This window comes from Eptatretus burgeri, chromosome 9, assembly GCF_056783735.1.
Source record: "Eptatretus burgeri isolate ZD-2024b chromosome 9, Ebu_testis_v1, whole genome shotgun sequence".
Taxonomy (NCBI): domain Eukaryota; kingdom Metazoa; phylum Chordata; class Myxini; order Myxiniformes; family Myxinidae; genus Eptatretus; species Eptatretus burgeri.
The window spans coordinates 65,136,852-65,155,863 of NC_140969.1; the positions used below are offsets into that span (position 1 = coordinate 65,136,852).

Genomic DNA, 19,012 nt, shown 5'->3' on the forward strand with positions numbered 1-19,012 from the left:
TTTAATGAAACTACGGTATACATCATACCGGTGTATAGGCTGTACCGTAAATACTGGTGCATAAGCCCACCCAGAGTATGTGCAGTATAGGCCTTATATACACTGGTCTGTGCATCGATAACATTGGTGGTTGCGTCACCCTCTCCGGTCGCAGGTGTTTGACAAGTACGTTAGTGATCCACCTGACTAGCTGCCACGTGTTTATATGTTGAATTGATGGAAACATCCTCAAGTACATCAATAACATCAGAAGGTCCTGGGCTGAAGTTACTCAGGTGTGCATCAATGGGGTGTGGTAGAAGTTGTGGCCTTGATGTGTCAATGACTTGAAAGGGATTTGAAGATGTTGGCCTCGCTGTGAAGAAAGTTATCTTCGGCTTGGCCAATAAAGCCGGTTTTGATGAGGTGGAAGAAGCCGACGTTACACAACTTCTGCAATCGCACAGAGAAGAGCTAACCAATGAAGATGTGAAGCAGAGAGAGATGATGATGATTTTTATCTTGCCAAAACGAAGTTTTTGCAAGATATGTTAGTCAGCTTGTATGTTTTTTTTTTTTTGGTTTGTTTGTTTGTCTGTCATCACGTATAAAAAATTCTGCAGAGCACAGTTATCATTGGAAAATTTTGTAACTTCGCATATCAGAGGCCTATCGAGGTCCCTTTCAGCGCACAAAATTTTGAAGGTCAAAGGTCAAGGTCACTTTGTCGCAAATCAGGGGAGTCGACAAAACCCTTATTTTTTGAGTAATTTTGATCAGATCGTCTTCAAACTTCATGGAAATATAGCTCATGGTCTGGCGCTCAGCTGATTAATTTTTGGTGGCGATTGGCCTTGACCTTCATATGTTTTTTTTTTTGTTTGTTTTTTTTTTCTTTTGTCTGTCATCACGTATAAATCACTCTGCAGAGCACAGTTATCATTGGAAATTTTTGTATCTTCGCATATCAGAGGCCTATAGAGGTCCCTTTCAGCACATACAATTTTCAAGGTCAAGGTCACTTTGTCGCAAATCGGGAGTCGACGAAACCCTTATTTTTTGAGTAATTTAAATCGAATCGTCTCCAAACTTTATGGGAATGTAGTATATGGTCTGGCGCTCAGCTGATTAGTTTTTGGTGGTGATTGGCCTTGACCTTCATGGTTAGCGCCTGAGGTCAAACATATTTGACCCCAAGGTCAAATTTTCAAATTTTAGGAACCATATCGTGTCGTACCTCAAATTGAACACCTCGATGAGTGTTTTCTAGATATGTCAAGCTTGAGACATTATGACATCATTTGGTGACATTATGAGGCAAACACATATTTTTCATGGTTACTCTGAAGAACGATTCTCATCGGAATCTCTCGCAGGCAGATATTCCTCAAGGAGTCGCTCCTGATGGATAGCAGCTCTGTTCACCTCAGTGTGACCTTAAAGAAGTCACACGTGGTCACCTTTTGGTTTATTTTATTTATTTAATGCATACAATGTTGAGGCTCATAAGAGAGATAAAGTATTCAAATGATTTGTTGAAATAAAAAAAGAACTTGTACTCTATATGAAAAGTATTTTGTCTGGCGATAAATTTTTCCCTGGAACCTAACTCCCCCCCCTCCCCATATTTGCATCAATTCTTATCAGAAAATTGGAGTTGCTGAAACATGTTTCAGTTTAAGTTGCACTTTTCAAGAACGTAACCACAATGTTAAACAAGGACTGACTTACACAAAATTTCCACGGGTCCCTGCCATTATGCTGCCAAAAGACATTCCTGTGAAACTCCTTAAATTTCCACACTCCATTGAAACCAATTCCCTTACAACAGCCCAGTGGAACTGGGTTATCTGCTGGTCTAAGTATAAATGCAAGTTTCACGATTGTGTTTGAACAGAGTAAATCTCGTGACCACAGCACAAGCCTGGTGTTGGCTCAGTGGTTAGGGTGGCGGCTTGGGATCCTAGGGTCCTGAGTTCAAGCCCCGTTGGCTGCTGAATTCATACACCAAGGGGGTTGACTCAGCCTGTCATCCTTCCGAGGTTGGCGAAATGAGTTCCAGTTCCAGTGTGTGTACTGGTAGAGGGGCACTGCATCAGCGACACAGTCGCGCTTCAAGAAATGATAGCTACCCCGGCAGCTAAGCTGCCATACGACCACCACAGCACTTGTAATGCTGGGAAATACCTCATATAAGAGCTCTTTGGTCCAGACAGTGCATGCAGAGGTCTAAAAACATCGATATTCCTGCAATTTTGAGTGGTGTGCATTTTTGTTGCACACACTGGTGGCATATAGGCTCAGAGCTGTTGGTTCACACACCTACCGGAAGTAATATATATATATATATATATATATATATATATATATATATATATATATATATATATATATATATATTGTTGTGGTTACCAAATTCGCAAACCACCATTCAGGTCCCTTAGGTGAGGTATCTCGGTAAGTATATGTGTAGTTAGGCCCAAACCCGTTGTCTAGTGGGAATAAATGTTATTCATGCGTGCTGCGACTCTTCAGGATAGCCGTTTTTCTTTTACTATCTTTAATTTGGACCAACCGCCATTCTTACAACCACAACATCAACCACCCACCGCGGCGCCGCTTCACGTCACACCTCGCAACCGTCGCATCGCCACCGTTCTTGCGCCGCTTGTGGGTACCGGTGTTGGACTCGTGCAGGGCGCGCGCCGAACAGCGTGTACAAAACCACGGATTTTCCACTTCAAAAACGGATCAAAAACCACACACTCCCACTTTTGTGCCGTCCAATCGGTGAGCGAGGGGCGATTTGGCCCCGCCTCCAGGGCGTTGGAGGGCGATCGATATATGCAAATTTATGGATCAAAAAGCATTCACGCCCACTTTTTCTCGGGCCAATGGGGAGCGAGGTGAAAGGTCGAAGGGAGGGGGTCAAAGATGAGAAGGCGAAGCCACGGGGCTTATATAAGCGACCGCGTTCGTCAGTCAAGGAAACAGAGAGTTAAGACTTCGCGGGCGGTGGAGTTGGCAAGAAGGAGCTGGTCGTCGTCGTGTGCGTTGGAGTCGGAGCGGAGGGGACGGAGCTGTGGAGAGGCGGCGAGGGCAGACGAGGGGGTGCTCACGTCGTGTAGGGAGCTGCACCCCAGGGAGGCCGACAGCGCGACCTGGCCGAGGTGGAGACGCTCGTCGCGGGACTCGAGCCAGAGTAGGAATCCTCTATACCCCGAGCATCAGCAACCCCCTCCTGTTTCCCCCCGCGCTGAGATAGTGCGACCAAGGGGGCCCCTTTCCCACCCCCTACCAGACACTGCCCGCGAGGCCCGCGGAGTTGAGGCACCATCGCCGCTCCGCGTCTCATCACCAGACGGGTAGGCCCGACCCAGTCTCGGCCTCAGGCCCGCCTCATCTTTGAGGGTTCTCTATTCTTTTCCTTGGTTTTGGGTATGTGTTGTCGGCGCCGTCTGTGAAGTAAAATTGTATAAGTGTGGCCGTGTGCTCGTGTAATCGGTATTAGATCTGCATTGTCGCATTTGCTTTTTGTGTAAATTGCATTGTGTTTTCCTTTTCTATGTGCTTTTGGTGGAATTGAATATGTGTGCTTTCCGTTCATCGCGAATAAATGTGCTTTTGTGTTGAACTGTTTCCCGCTTCGCTTCGTCATTTCTTTCATTGAATCCTCATCTTGCTTCACGTAAAGGGTTGGTAGTGGGCTGAATACGCCCCGATAATTAATCGAACCGTCGAGGCCGACGATAACACCGCCGGGTTATCCCGATAGTACGGAACGGGTCGCTTGCGGGCCCGTGTCCGAAGTCGACCTGCGGCGAGGTGCGATCGCCCGGTCTACCCTCCTCGTGGGTACTTAGGTAGGTCGAATTTGGCGAGCAACCCTATCCCACGCGGGGGCTGATTGGCTCGATCGCGGTGAGACCGAAAGGTCCACCCGTGACTGGTTCCCGGCGTTAGTCCGAGAGGGTCACGACTGGATTGTCCGTCCGGTGGGCGACGTGCCGCGATTCGAGTTACGTGGCCGTCAGCACGCCGGTGGGCGCGAATCCGCAACACTGGTGTCAGGTCGTGCGATACAAATTCATCGCCCTCCTCGCGGCACTGGTATCGGAGAACAGGAAAACGGGCTCTCCTGTCTCCGGCTAAATTCACGGGAATCGGTCCAGGGGTGAGAGAAGCGACCCCGATTCCCTCCAAATTACGAGCGAGCGAAATTAACCCTTTAAGAGAAGCAAGATGGCGTCTCAAGGCGAGCGGGAGCCGGGGGTATTAGAAATGTATATGTGTAGTAGTGTAGAATCCATGGCCCAGGATGGAATGCCCGTGCAGGAACATGAACTCGTCCAACTGAACCCAGAGCCCGAAATAGGTGCGGCAGCGGCCGCGGTGTATGACACCTCCCCTCCCCCTCTCCACCAAAACCCTTCCCCAACCCCTGCCGAAACGGCTCACCCAAGCGTACCCGACATGGCCCAGCTAATCGCCATGCTGGCGGCAATGACAGCAAGGATGGATGCAAATACAAACGAAATGAAAGGCATGAACGAAAAAATGGATGCGAATACACAACAAATGAACGAAAAGATGGATGTGAATACACAAAAGATGGATGCGAATACACAACAAATGAACGAAAAGATGGATGCAAACGCAAATGAATTTATAAACGAAATGAAAAGCATGGGCAAGCAAATGAAAAAAGAAATGAAAGAACTACGGGGTGAGACGCAGAACATGGGCCGATGCCTGCAGGCGGGCATGAAGGCCGTGACCAGGGAGCTGGGAATGGCGACTCCACGTGTGGAAGCAAACGAGCTGGAAGGGGGTGCAACGGCTGACAGGCCCGCGGTGGAGGCGGGTAAAAAAATAATTCGGGGGGCGTGTTGGGCGAGGGTCGTGACAGAGGAATCGACGGTGACCAAAAGGGAAAAATTAAATGGGGAGACCAAAACATGTGAGACGAGACACGAGGTGACGATGACAGAAACTTATAAATGTATGGAGACATGGGAGATAGAGGGTGAATTGGACGGGGTAAGTGACGCACACACACACACGGAGGTAGTGGAGGACAATGGGGGTGAGCTGGCGGACTGGGTGGAGACCCAGTGCGAGCACCTGGATGGCCTCCTCCAGGAACAAGGGGAGGGAGTATACCCCCTTGAGGCGAGTCACGACCAGGTGAGTTCGGTCGTGCTTTGCGAGGTTGAGGGGACGGGTGCTGTGGACAGGTGCACGGAGAGCTTGGGGGGTATAGAGGCCCCGGAGACCCTTGTGGGGACACGAATCCCCAGTGTGGTTGTCCCTGTGTGTGTGGTGCAAGGCGTGAGTGCGTCCCCGTGTGTGGAAGCGACCCCGTGTGTGAGTGGTGTGGTGGCGATGGTGCCGGAGTGTGTGCTTCCCAGCAAGCCGTGTGTAAAAGGGGCACCGCGGGTGAGTGAGGAACGGAGTGTGGATGAGGCACCGCGGGTGAGTGAGGGGCCGTGTGTGGATGAGGCACCGCGGGTGAGTGCCCCCGCGTGTGTGGGTGAGGCACCGTGTGTGAGTGAGGCCGTGTGTGTGGATGAAACGGCCAGTATGAGTGAGGCACCGCGGGTGAGTTCCCCCGCGTGTGTGAGTGAAGCACGGAGTGTGGATGAGGCACCGCGGGTGAGTGCCCCCGCGTGTGTGAGTGAGGCACGGAGTGTGGATGAGGAACCGCGGGTGTGAGTAGTATGGTTTGTGTGAGTAGTGAGGCATGCGTGAGTGAACGGCCGAGTGCAAGGGAAACCGTGTGTGTGTGAGAGAGCGGTATGTGAGGGAGATGTCGGTTGGCATGCGGGAGCACGCAGCCGCGTCTCCCGGTGTGAATGTGATGGAGTGGACTGTGTGCGTCGTAACACGCAGGTGTGCGTGGGTCGAATGGAGACGACGACATGTAAGGAAAGAAAGCCGAGTAGCGGCTGTAGCTATTTCGGGGACCGTGCCGGGTTCACCCAGCAGTGAGCACGAGGTCCGTGCTGTGCAACGCACGAGACCACCACGTGCTCGCTTGCGAGAGTGAAGTCCCGGTCCGGAAACGCACGCGGTGGATTTGCCGATCCCGCGGACGGACAAAGTTTAGGCAGGTAAACGGATTTGGACCGGACGGGTTCTCCACGCGATCGTGTGTGTTAAGCTCCAACGGGCAAAGCACATGTGTTCGCGTGGGGAACCCCTCGAGACGTGGGGCTTGTGTTTTTTTTTTATGCGCACGGTGACGTCATGGCTGCACGTGTGGTTGGAATCCGGCAGGAGGGGTATCTCTGCCGGATGGTACCGTCCAAGGAGGGACGAGGAACACGTGCAGCTGCATGACGTCACGGGCAGGTGCAAAGTGCGCGCGTTGCCGCGCTGGTGATGCGCATGGAAAAAAAAAAAAAGCAAGCCTCACTTTCGGGTGCAAAGGATTCCTGGGCAAGGGGTGGAAGACCCCCTTACGGGGCACAGGATGAAAACTAGTTAGGGGGAAGGGTTTGCTTAGTTAGACCGACTTCATGGGGCAGGGGTAAGTCCTCATGGAGTCCGTGGAATGGATTAGGTAGAGGGATTTAGTGAGCTTTAGGTTGGGAAATTGATTTTTGGGACATTCGAGGACAGTGACAGACTGTGAATGTGTAGTGGGGACGTAGTTTAGCTACGTAGGTTAAATGGAACGTGCTATAGTTTAAGGGACGACGTGGGAGCACGAGTTAGTTAGGGGATGTAGTTAGAAGGATGGCAGAGTTCAGCGGTGAGTGTGTTGAAGAGTTGATGGGTGAAGTGGAAGCAGGTGCTTGTTGAGTGAGTGAGGCCAGCGGGTCTGTGTGAGTGGAGCGAATGGGGAATGCATGGTGCGATGAGTGATTGGGGGGAGGAGTGACTCCCGCCCAAGGGACCCCGGGGTAAGAGTAAAAAGAGTAGGGGGTTAGTCAAATTGAAAAATGGAGGTCGTTTTGTTGTTGGTGGGTGTGTAGGCTCGAAACCCATTTGGAGGGGTGCAGGAGCCCTGTTGACGGGCTTGGGAGCGTGGCTGCGAAAGGTGAGTATCGCTGAGTGGGTACCCCGGGCACCAGGCTAGTCGGCCGCGGTAGGCCAAGGGCCCATGGGGGGCCGGGATAGCGTAGTGGGCACGGGTGCGCCCGCTTGGTGCGGGGGCCCGGGGCGCCATTAGCTGCGTGGGCAGTGTTGTGGGCACGGGTGACCCTCGGAAAGGGGCCCGGGAAGCCAGCCTGCCACGTGTGCGTTTCAGGGGAGGTGCCATGGGGGGCACTCCCCGGTGTTAGGGAGCTGGTAGGCTCGGAGGCAGTGTAGTGCCCGGGGGCGCCATCGTCAGAGAATCGGCAGAGGGGCGTGCCTGCCAAAGGGAGCCACGTGTCCCAGCCATGAGACCGTGTGAGGGCACGGAGAGAAAATTGGGGGGCGAGGCCCGAAATTGTGAGGACACCAACACAGGCGACGGGTATCTGGGTTGTTAGAGCCAATAGTTTAAGCGAGAGGCGCTTGTTGAAAGCCCCGGGGTAGTTTAACAGTTAAATGGATAGGGTAGATTAGGAAGTGTACCCCTCCGCACCATCCATCCCCTCGCTGTCGTTGTGGGCCGCTGGACCCACTTGGTGTTAAGATCGCCGAACTCTGGGGAGGCCATTCTGAGGCTTGAGTTGGGCCTCGACACAGGACGTTAGCTCTCCCTTATTCCCCTCTGGGAAGGGAACGTAGGGGTTGGGAGTAGGCTAGGTGACAGGATAGGTTAGCCGAACAAGGACAGTAAAGGGGGTTAGGGGACGATTTATAGTGGGGAAGTAAAAATAAAAACAACAAAAAAATAAGTTGGGGCTAAATTGGGGTTTGACAAATTAAGGGAGTGGGTATGTACAGTGACAGGCAAAGGCGATAGGTTGGGAGGGAGACCGTAGGGTAGGTCCGAGCCCGCCTTCCAAGTGGCCAGCACCACCGCACTCCCTCCACCAACCTCCACTGAACGGCAAAGGCTGGCCAACTTCATCGGCTGGCCGTGTTTTGCTGCAAGGCAGAGGCCGGCTAACTTCATCGGCAGCTGTTGTTGTGCTGCAAGGCCTGTACCGGCCAGTTCATCTGCTGGCTGTTTTCTTCAAGGCCTGCAGCGGCCTTCATCTGCGGGCTGTGTTTGCCTGCAGCGGCCTTCTTCTGCGGGCTGTGTTTGCCTGCAGCAGCCTTCTTCTGCGGGCTGTGTTTGCCTGCTGCCTTTGCCATGCCATGCCCACTGCCCATGTTCACCAGCCCCGTTCAATTTTTGCTTTGCCCCCCCCCTGTTCATTTCCATGTGCGCCAGGATCCGCAAGGCAACAGTTTGCAAGCTGCAAGAACTGCCCTGTTGGCAGCTACAACACGGGCCTGCAGTGGCGGCCCGTGCACCGTGTTTGTGTTCATCCATCCATTCGTTGTGCTCATTGCGTGTGCCACTTGAGCTGGCACGGAGACTGCGTTGTGCAGCCCATGCACCGTTGTGGTTCACTGCGTTCAGTTCAAAAGGGAAGGCCTTGGACTGCGTGTGAGCAGCCAGCCACGTTCCCTGTCACCTGCATTGTTTGAGCCAGAGACTGCATGTGGGCAGCCTGGCTCCCTGCTAACTGCTTTTCTTTTGCAGAGTTCAGTGATCCTGGGCCATGGTTTAGTGCAAAATTTGTAAGTTAAGGTTAAGATGTACTGTAAATATGAGTGCGCCCCCGGCATGTCTGTCTAGCGCCGGCAATTTTATTTAAGTCGTCCGTGTGAGTGAGTTTGTTTAGGTAGTTACGCAGCCCTCAGGTTATTTATTTTGGGGACACGAATACCATGAATGTCGCACTCAGGGATCCGTAGGTAAAATGTACTAGGGGAAAACTACACATGATGGCATACGAAAATTTGACGACTCGGTACGAGTCTGTAAAAAGGGGAGGGGGTAGTGTTGTGGTTACCAAATTCGCAAACCACCATTCAGGTCCCTGAGGTGAGGTATCTCGGTAAGTATATGTGTAGTTAGGCCCAAACCCGTTGTCTAGTGGGAATAAATGTTATTCATGCGTGCTGCGACTCTTCAGGATAGCCGTTTTTCTTTTACTATCTTTAATTTGGACCAACCGCCATTGTTACAACCACAACATCAACCACCCACCGCGGCCCCGCTTCACGTCACACCTCGCAACCGTCGCATCGCCACCGTTCTTGCGCCGCTTGTGGGTACCGGTGTTGGACTCGTGCAGGGCGCGCGCCGAACAGCGTGTACAAAACCACGGATTTTCCACTTCAAAAACGGATCAAAAACGACACACGCCCACTTTTGTGCCGTCCAATCGGTGAGCGAGGGGCGATTTGGCCCCGCCTCCAGGGCGTTGGAGGGCGATCGATATATGCAAATTTATGGATCAAAAAGCATTCACGCCCACTTTTTCTCGGGCCAATGGGGAGCGAGGTGAAAGGTCGAAGGGAGGGGGTCAAAGATGAGAAGGCGAAGCCACGGGGCTTATATAAGCGACCGCGTTCGTCAGTCAAGGAAACAGAGAGTTAAGACTTCGCGGGCGGTGGAGTTGGCAAGAAGGAGCTGGTCGTCGTCGTGTGCGTTGGAGTCGGAGCGGAGGGGACGGAGCTGTGGAGAGGCGGCGAGGGGGTGCTCGTGTCGTGCAGGGAGCTGCACCCCAGGGAGGCCGACAGCGCGACCTGGCCGAGGTGGAGACGCTCGTCGCGGGACTCGAGCCAGAGTAGGAATCCTCTATACCCCGAGCATCAGCAACCCCCTCCTGTTTCCCCCCGCGCTGAGATAGTGCGACCAAGGGGGCCCCTTTCCCACCCCCTACCAGACACTGCCCGCGAGGCCCGCGGAGTTGAGGCACCATCGCCGCTCCGCGTCTCATCACCAGACGGGTAGGCCCGACCCGGTCTCGGCCTCAGGCCCGCCTCATCTTTGAGGGTTCTCTATTCTTTTCCTTGGTTTTGGGTATGTGTTGTCGGCGCCGTCTGTGAAGTAAAATTGTATAAGTGTGGCCGTGTGCTCGTGTAATCGGTATTAGATCTGCATTGTCGCATTTGCTTTTTGTGTAAATTGCATTGTGTTTTCCTTTTCTATGTGCTTTTGGTGGAATTGAATATGTGTGCTTTCCGTTCATCGCGAATAAATGTGCTTTTGTGTTGAACTGTTTCCCGCTTCGCTTCGTCATTTCTTTCATTGAATCCTCATCTTGCTTCACGTAAAGGGTTGGTAGTGGGCTGAATACGCCCGATAATTAATCGAACCGTCGAGGCCGACGATAACACCGCTCGGTTATCCCGATAGTACGGAACGGGTCGCTTAAGTGGCCCGTGTCCGAAGTCGACCTGCGGCGAGGTGCGATCGCCCGGTCTACCCTCCGCGTGGGTACTTAGGTAGGTCGAATTTGGCGAGCAACCCTATCCCACGCGGGGGCTGATTGGCTCGATCGCGGTGAGACCGAAAGGTCCACCCGTGACTGGTTCCCGGCGTTAGTCCGAGAGGGTCACGACTGGATTGTCCGTCCGGTGGGCGACGTGCCGCGATTCGAGTTACGTGGCCGTCAGCACGCCGGTGGGCGCGAATCCGCAACAATATATATATGCTGTATGCAACTACAAACTCTTCAGTCGATTCTGTCAACGAATAATGACCTTTCCGTCTATTTAATTCAACGAGAAACCTTAGCAGTCTTAACAGTTAGTGACTCTTGTGCTGTTAAAATAAAATCATAGCAAACTCCATTGGGAACAAATTCTTTACAAACGGAACCCTGGGACTCCTTATGAATGCTTCCACGATCTTTTCATGCACATGTACAGAAGGACGCTCTGATATTGCCTTGTGTGAGCGGAAGCACGAAATTTCACGGACAGTGTATAATCTCAGCCGCTGGTTCGCACACCAACTAGAATTATATTTGTGTGTATGTATATATGTATATATGTATATATATATATATATATATATATATATATATATATATATATATATATATATATATATATATGTATACATATATATATATATATATATATATATATATATATATATATATATATATATATATATATATATATATATATACACATACAAAAACACATTATTCAGTCATTTCTGTCTAACAAATTATTTCCTTTGCGATGATTTACTTCACTGATAAACCTTAGCAGTCCGAACAGTTAGTGAGTGGACTTTGAGTTGGGAAGTGTGTTGGTTGGAGGTGGGGGGAGGAAGGGATTGAGTATTTAAAGAAGAAAGGGGAGTTGCAGACCTGGGGTGGGGGAGAGGGTATGTTGAGGAATTGAACAAGAAGGAGGGAGTAGAGGACAGACAGTTGGAGTAGGGAGTGTGGGGTGTGGGGGGGGGGGGGCAGGGAAGGGACAGAGTTTGGAGAAAGGGATTGAGGCTTTTGGGGGTGGGGGGTAGTTGAGGACTTGGGATTGAGAGGGGGAGAGACGACTTGAAGATTAAAGGTAGAGTGCTGGAGGGTTTATGTGTGGGGGGGTGGTAGAGACAGGGCAGGGTTTGGGAAGGGGAATTGAGGCTTGGGGGGGGTAGCAGAGAAGGGAAAGGGGGATTGAGGCTTGGGGTGGGAGGTTGAGGACATAGGGATGGGAGGGGTGTTGAGGACTTGAAGAATAAAGGAGGAGCCAAGGGGTTGGGGGACTTGATGAAATGGGGAGTGCAGGACTTAGAGTTGGGGTGGAGAAGGGGAGGGCAAAGAAGGGACAGAGTTGGGAAAGAGGGTTCAGGCTTTGGGGGGGGTTAAGGACGAGGCCTGTGGACTTTAAGTTGTGTGGAGGGTTGAGGAATTTAAGAAAGGGGAAAGAGAGGACACAGGGTTGAGGTGGGGAGCAGAGAGGTGACAGAGAGCTGGGAGAGGGGGTTTGGGGACTTTGGTTGGGGAGGGGGCTTGAAGACCTGGGGTTGATGACTTGGGGCTGGGATAGTTTGTCATGAGGAAGAAGCCTATTGTTTTTGAGGTCAAAAGGTCAACATTTGCCAAAGGTCAAAAACTTAGGTAAGATTTCTAAAATCCTCAATTTTCTTCCGATTGACTTGAGATTTGAAGAGGATTTATTTTTCAGGTCACTGAATTCAAACAGCCAATTATTTTTGAGGTCAACATGGACCAAAAGGTCAACACAGGCCAAAGGTAAACAACCAAGGTGGTCTTTCTAAAATCCTCAATTTTTATCCGACTCACTTGAAATTTGAAGAGGAGTTACATATTTGGTCATTGAATTCAACCATCAATTTATTTGAGGTCAAATTTGTTTTATGGATTTTGCAAGTGTCGTGCTCTGCACGATGTTGTCTTCTTTTTTATATTTCTTCCACTGGCAATTTGCGGGGTTTTTCGCTTGAAAATTAATTTTCTCAGCAACCGTAAGTCTGATCGACACAATTTTCACCGTAATATGTATCTTTTTTTGATAGCATACTTGATTGATAATTATGACGTCATAGGTCACGTGTTGTGGGTGCCATCTTTGAAAAACCAAAAAACTTTGGACCTCTGTAACACTAAAACTGTGCAATAGAAAAAAAATTTGAAACTTTGCACATGGCAAGAGCTCCCCATGGGGAACATGTGTGATTTTTCGTGATGTCATCGGTGAAGTAGTATTCCTGTAAAAATTAGACAAGGAGAGCGCTGTATCGGAAAAATTAAATTTCTTGAGAGTCATCTATGCAACAATTCACCATGGGAAAAAAAATATTATGACATCATCGGCCACGTGGTTCGGCAGCCATATTGTTTTTAAAAATAAAAAAAAATAAAAAATCTTCTCCAGAACAGCTGGACAGAATGAGTCGATGGTTTGTTGGCCATATTGGATTTACCCTAAAACCTTTAAACATCTTCTCCAGAATGGTTGGTCAGATCAAGGGGAAACTTCACAAATGTATTCTTTTGGGATACAAGTTTGTTAATGAATAATTGATAGGTCACATAGTTTGGTGGCCATATTGGATTGAAGAATAATATTATATAATGTTTTCTCTGGAACCATTTATCTTTTTGAAGTGAAACTTGGCAACTATCATCGACCGCCATGGCTGCATATATGGTAAAAAAAAAAAAAAATTGACATCAGAAGTCACATGGTTTGGTGGCCATCTTGGATAGAAAAACGTACCTTACCCGATGAACGCAAAACTTCATAGACCTGATCGCCTCCCACATAAGTGGCAGAATGTAAATTTATGATGTCATACGTCACGTATGCCTGGTGTTTGCTTAATGGTTCGGGTGGTGGGCTTGGGATCCTAGGATCCTGAGGTAAAATCCCACTCGGCTCTTGAGTTAATACCAGGTAGGGTTGACTCTGCAAGTCATCCTTCCGAGGTTGACAAAATGAGTACCAGCTTCCTGGTATCCTGTGTTGGAGTGGTGACCTGTCCAGGATTGTGCTCAATAGCCAAGGAGATTGCTTAGGCAACACCAATGCTCTGCACAGAGTATGGTCCCAATGGATGGATGGATAGGTGATGTAGTTCGTCAGCCATATTGGATTGAAAATTATAAAAATTTAGAAATCATCTCCGAAACGGCTGAACAGATTGAGGTGAAACTTTACACACGTCTTCCTCCTGACATGCTTGAACAAGTTTGTTAATATCTAATTGAGGTCACATGGTTTGGTGGCCATATTGAATTTACCCTAAAACCTTCAAACATCTTCTCTAGAATGGCTGGTCAGCTCAAGGGGAAACTTCACACACGTATTCTCCAAGGCAAGTGGATATAATTTTGTAAATGAATAATTGATAGGTCACGTGGTTTGGCAGCCATATTGGATTTTAAAAATATATTAATTAATCTTTTCTCTGGAACCACTTATCCTATCGAAGCGAAACTTTGCAACGATCATCTAATGCCATGGCTGCATATACGATAAAAATTATGTTGTCACAAGTCACATGGTTTGGCAGCCATCTTGGATTGAAAAACGCACTTTATCCGATTAACACGAAACTCAATATGCATTATCCACTACGCCATTAGAGGCAGAATCTAAGTTTATGATGTCATAGGTCATGTGGTTCGTCAGTCATATTGGATTGAAAATTTAAAAAAATTAAAAAGTCTTCTACTCTGCAATGGTTGAGCAGATTGAAGCGAAACTTTACAGGTATGACCGCCTGTCCATGACGAGCAAAAAGTTCCCACCTGCTTTTGATGTAGGTGATCCATGGTTTGGCAGCCATATTGTATTGAAGGAAAAATATAAAATAATGTTTACTCTGGAACCGCTGCATCATTCAATGTGAAACTTCACAATTACGATCGATCGAAGATGTGGAATGGACGTTTTGAATATCAACCCGATCAGCCACATGGTTTGGCAGGCATATTGGATTGGAGTGAAATATTAAATAATGTTTTCTCTGGAACCACTGCACCAATCGACGTGAAATTTCACAATTATGATCTTGTGGAGATACCGAATGTCCGTTTTAAATTTCAACCCGATTGACCACAATGTCTGGCAGCCAGAATTATTTAATTATTTGAATCTGAGAACTTTTAGAATTTTTTTTTTCATTTTAGCATAAGGCTCACTTGGCAGCACCTGCATGCATTTGAGGTACAGCAGTAGCAATTCAATTGATACCGATGATGGCCCCAGAAAAAAATGGTCAACTGTATCTTCTATATATTACTAAAACTCTCATCTTGTATATATGTATGAATGTATGTTCCCGAAATACAGCCAAAACAGTACACGATAGCGCAAAAATTTTAGGGCCACCTTACTCACCATTCTCCGGTGTGCAGTATCAAGTTTCGTTCAAATCTGGCAACGAAAAAATTATTAAATAATCAATTCCCGATTCAGTCAAGTACTCCTTGGGAGAATTTGATCAATGCAAACAACCTCAGTGGTATAGCTCACTGGAGCTATCTTTTTTTTTTATTTTATTTTTTTGAAATGATTTATTTAAAAATCTCAAACATTTAGTACAGACAAAGAACGATTTATTTTTAAGCATAAAATAAACCGCCATTTTGATATAATACTTCCATGTTCATGAATAAATAAAATTGTGTTTGAAGATTACGCACAATAATTTCTTCGGCTTTCTTTTCTCCGTTTTTTTTCTTCACATTGACACGCAGTATCAAGTTTCATTCAAATCGGGCAACGAAAAATATTATTAAAAAATCAATTCCCGATTCAGTTAAGTGCTCTTCAGGAGTATTTGATCATGCAAACAACATCAGTGGTATAGTTCGCTGGAGCTATCTTTTTCTAATTAATTTATTTATTAAAATGATTTTTTTTTATCAACCGCTGTCACAATGGGAACCCAACGGGTTCACGGGTCATCTAGTACATAATAAATGGATGGAACATGGCCTGTTCCTCAGTCTATAACTTGTTAATACCGTGTCATAGAGAAATGTGTGGGCCCACATTCGACTAAGGGGAATCACGCTTTACCTTCCGCACCCGTGGTGTCCACATTTATTACTGTGTTCAGGTTATTTGAACAAAAATTCAATTTATACCAACTATGTATTCAGGATAAAGGGATAATTGCTTACGTAACAAATTGATTTAATGCGCCGTGTTACTTGGTCCATAACTCATCAATCTTTTTTAACATTAGTAGACATTAGAGTTTACTTTTATTATGTGAACATGAGTAGACAATGGACAAACATGCATGGTATGTGAGATTTGAACCTGTGGTTTTGAGCAGCATGAGCCAGGGGTTTAAATGGTAATGCGAACAGACGAATCGACATTTTGCCAAATGTTTTAGCTGTTTGTTCATTTATTCTTTGTATACCTGCATTTGCGCATTTCTTTTTTTCTTATTTGCTCTCTCATGAGCCTCGGGCCAATAATAAAATTACTTTTCATGGAAATGTAACTTGTACATATTAAAATGATTGAGGAGAACATATACATACGTGTATTAAAGTACTCTTATGCAAAATGCAATGGCATCGGAATACAATTGATAGGATTACCGTCTGTTGTACGCAAGTGTTGCAGAATCATGAAATAAAGGCTGATGCCCTTATCATGAAGCAAAGGCTCAAAAGCTCAGCCAGTGGCTGTTTAAGGCTGACGTTGGCTTAATGGTTAAAGTGGCTGGCTTAAGATCTTAGGGTCTTGAGTTTGAGCCCTTCTTTTGTCATTGAAATGCCATTAAATGGGTTGACTGAGCCTGTCATCCTTCCGAGGTCGGCAAAATGAGTACTAGCTTACTGGTAACGTGCACAGCATCAGCGGTTCAGCCCTACTTCCAAAAAAATGATGCAATCAGCAGCTACAGACTACAAATGAAACAACAACAGTGGCCGTTTGAATTTACTCTATTTTTCACCTTTGAATCAAATGCATAAACTGTCATGAGTGTGTTGTCCAACATAATGCCACATCGATTTACACAATATTGCACATGTTCATTGTTACCTTGCAGGAGCGTTCTTTTTGGGGTTGATGGCGGTTGCCTGTACAGTGGCTCGCAAGACTTGCTTTGTGTGTTGGGATGGGAGCCGGCACGGCAGCTTGATTTGCAGCCCGTGGAATGGGGAAGACCCGCAGACCTTGCTACTCTAACAAACCAGCTGGTCAGTCCCAGAAAGCATGTTTTAATGCCTTTCCTTATTGACAAGCTTGTGGTAGATTCAACAGTACTGGCATCAGATTTCAAAAGTGGTGCCCTGAAAAGTGTAATCCATCTCGTGATAGTGATTGTGATAATTTATTGTGGAATTGATGGTGTTGCTCTTGCAGATTGGAGCTTCCTTTTCAAAGAATGTGGTTAGTGTTTATGTCGTGGATTTATTACGGTTGAACTCCAGAGGACTGGGCAAGCCTTATGAATCGCCCTCTCCTGCCCCAACACAAAGTCGTGGCAACTACTCTCGGCCTTCACCTCACTGTGCAGACCAACAAGTCAGGTACTTTTTTATTTTATTTTAATATAAACAGTTCTCTCAGGCTAATGGAGGAACTTAAGAACTTGTATGTGTATGTAATCATACATAGAAAAAGGAAATTAAAAGATATGTATATATGTATATATGTGTATGTATATATATATATATATATATATATATATATATATATATATATATATATATATATATATATATATATATATATATATATATATATATGTGTGTTGTTGTGGGCCGGGGGTCCAGTCAGAAGACCACCAGAAAGGGGGGGGGGAGCTATCTCGGGTTCCCACCAGACTCCCTGGAATTGTAGACTGTCGCACACGGATAATTCTGTGACGCGGCGGGTCGCTTAACCGACCGTGGACACCAATAACTCAACTGCGTGACCTCGGGTACTCCCGTCTATGGGTTAACTGGGTTACCTAATTAATCACGTGATTTAATTACCAGGGAACACGCCCTCGGTACGCCTTGTCCGAACCGGATCACTTTACCGGATCAAATGCAGCCGAGCGACACTGCCAAGAACGTACCGGCGAAAAGGAACAGATCATTGGGAATAAAGTCCCGGCTAAGCTCGGATTCGGACCATGCTAGATCAATGCAGGAAAAGACAAAAACGAGCTGGGAACATTTCTAATAATAATTTATTTACAAGCAAGCGAGGAAAGGTATGTGGCACAGGGAATAGTTTCTTCGGGTGTGTTGTGCAGGGATAGAAAGAAGCGTGAGGTGCAGCAATGTACAAGCAAGTTACAAAAGCAGACACAGAGCAAACTTAACCCGAAATAATACTAATAATAATCTTCTGCAATCTTACTGATGTGGACAGGCGACAGGACAACATGCACACGCACATGCACATGCACAACCCGATGAAGAGGAGTTATTGAAGCAAGAAGGGAGAGGGGTTGAGGCTACGGTCTCTCGGTACCTTGTACAATGAATTGCCCGAACACGTTACCAATACGTTTGGGGGGAATGCTCTGTGGTGCGATGCCTCTCCGACAGCTGGCGTGTCGTGGGTTTTCGTGCAACTAGCATCGAGACGCGATCGTCGGCATGAAGGAGGGACTTGAGTTGGGAGGGTGTAGTCCAGGCGATGACGAGAGGAGGGCGGAGTCCAGGCGATGACTAAGTACAACTTGTGCGGAGGCAGCAGAACAGAGAGAGAGAATGAACGGCTCCGCTCCGACCTTTAAAGACCCCGTGGGGTGGGGAGGCACCCCGAAGTGACGTGTCGTCACCCGTACCGGGCGCTCTGATTGGCCCCGGCACCCCGCCTGGCCTCTATGGCTGGAAGCGGAAACATTCCCCTTCCGACGAGATTGTACCTCAACGGGATCGCTTGGAAACGAGCCCCTTAAGCAGCTCGCTTCCTTTTGGGATACCTGAGCGGGGTATTATCGCACAGTCCCGTTAGACCCGATCACTTTACCGGCTATGAGAAAACCAACTATATTCCTAGTGCAAGATGGCAGCTCAATTAAGGGAATGGACGCAATGAACAGGTTTATATTTATTATAATAAAGCACGTATGCAATTAGACAAGGCAAAACACGTATGCAATTATACAAGCAACAAAAGCACGACAAAAGAACTACGAACGTCTATACGAAATGCAATGCAAACATTTACAGCACACAAAGCACTTAACAATTTCCGACTTATTAGACGGGCCCACGGACACACGTACGCACACACACACCCAAGAAATGGTGGCAGAGGCCTTTAATAACGAGCTCCAGCTCGGAGGACAGGTGAGCTGAAACCCTGAGCCTATCTCGAACCTCTCCACCTCTTGTGTCTTCAAGTTGTTCGGACCCGGGCTCCAGCGATAGCGAGCTGGATCCAATCGCCGTGATCCCACCCGAGCTCCCACGAATCATCCCGCGCTTCTCAACATGTGCTGGTGAGACGAGGTGCCGATCCTTCCCGTCAATGCGTCGCTTCCCCGAGGAACATCCTCCAAAAAGAGGTTGATGAGTCACACCAAGCCGGGAACCAAAATGGAGAACAAAGAGCTCCACGAACCAAGAAGAAGAAGCCACCATTCGCAGCTCGAGCCGAGCAACTGGCTCAACTTCCTTCCAAACAGGGCAGCTTGAAG

General features: G+C 47.8%; 2 protein-coding genes across 8 annotated transcripts in view; both read left to right on the forward strand.

Moving 5' to 3' along the window:
* KATNB1 (katanin regulatory subunit B1) overlaps nucleotides 1-19,012 on the forward strand; it is a 118,338-nt gene that overhangs the window by 59,407 nt on the left and 39,919 nt on the right. For all 7 annotated transcript variants that reach the window (XM_085895457.1, XM_085895458.1, XM_085895459.1 and 4 more), the window contains exons 9-10: nucleotides 16,415-16,565; nucleotides 16,732-16,898. In XM_085895457.1, coding sequence (XP_085751583.1) covers nucleotides 16,415-16,565; nucleotides 16,732-16,898 — 318 coding nt within the window. The remainder of the gene's footprint in view (nucleotides 1-16,414; nucleotides 16,566-16,731; nucleotides 16,899-19,012) is intronic.
* The window catches only part of LOC147020239 (uncharacterized), a 133,234-nt gene continuing 118,047 nt past the window's right edge, over nucleotides 3,826-19,012 (forward strand). Inside the window, exon 1 of the mRNA XM_085895465.1 lies at nucleotides 3,826-6,887. Coding sequence (XP_085751591.1) covers nucleotides 4,222-5,694 — 1,473 coding nt within the window. The 5' untranslated portion in view covers nucleotides 3,826-4,221 and the 3' untranslated portion in view covers nucleotides 5,695-6,887. The remainder of the gene's footprint in view (nucleotides 6,888-19,012) is intronic.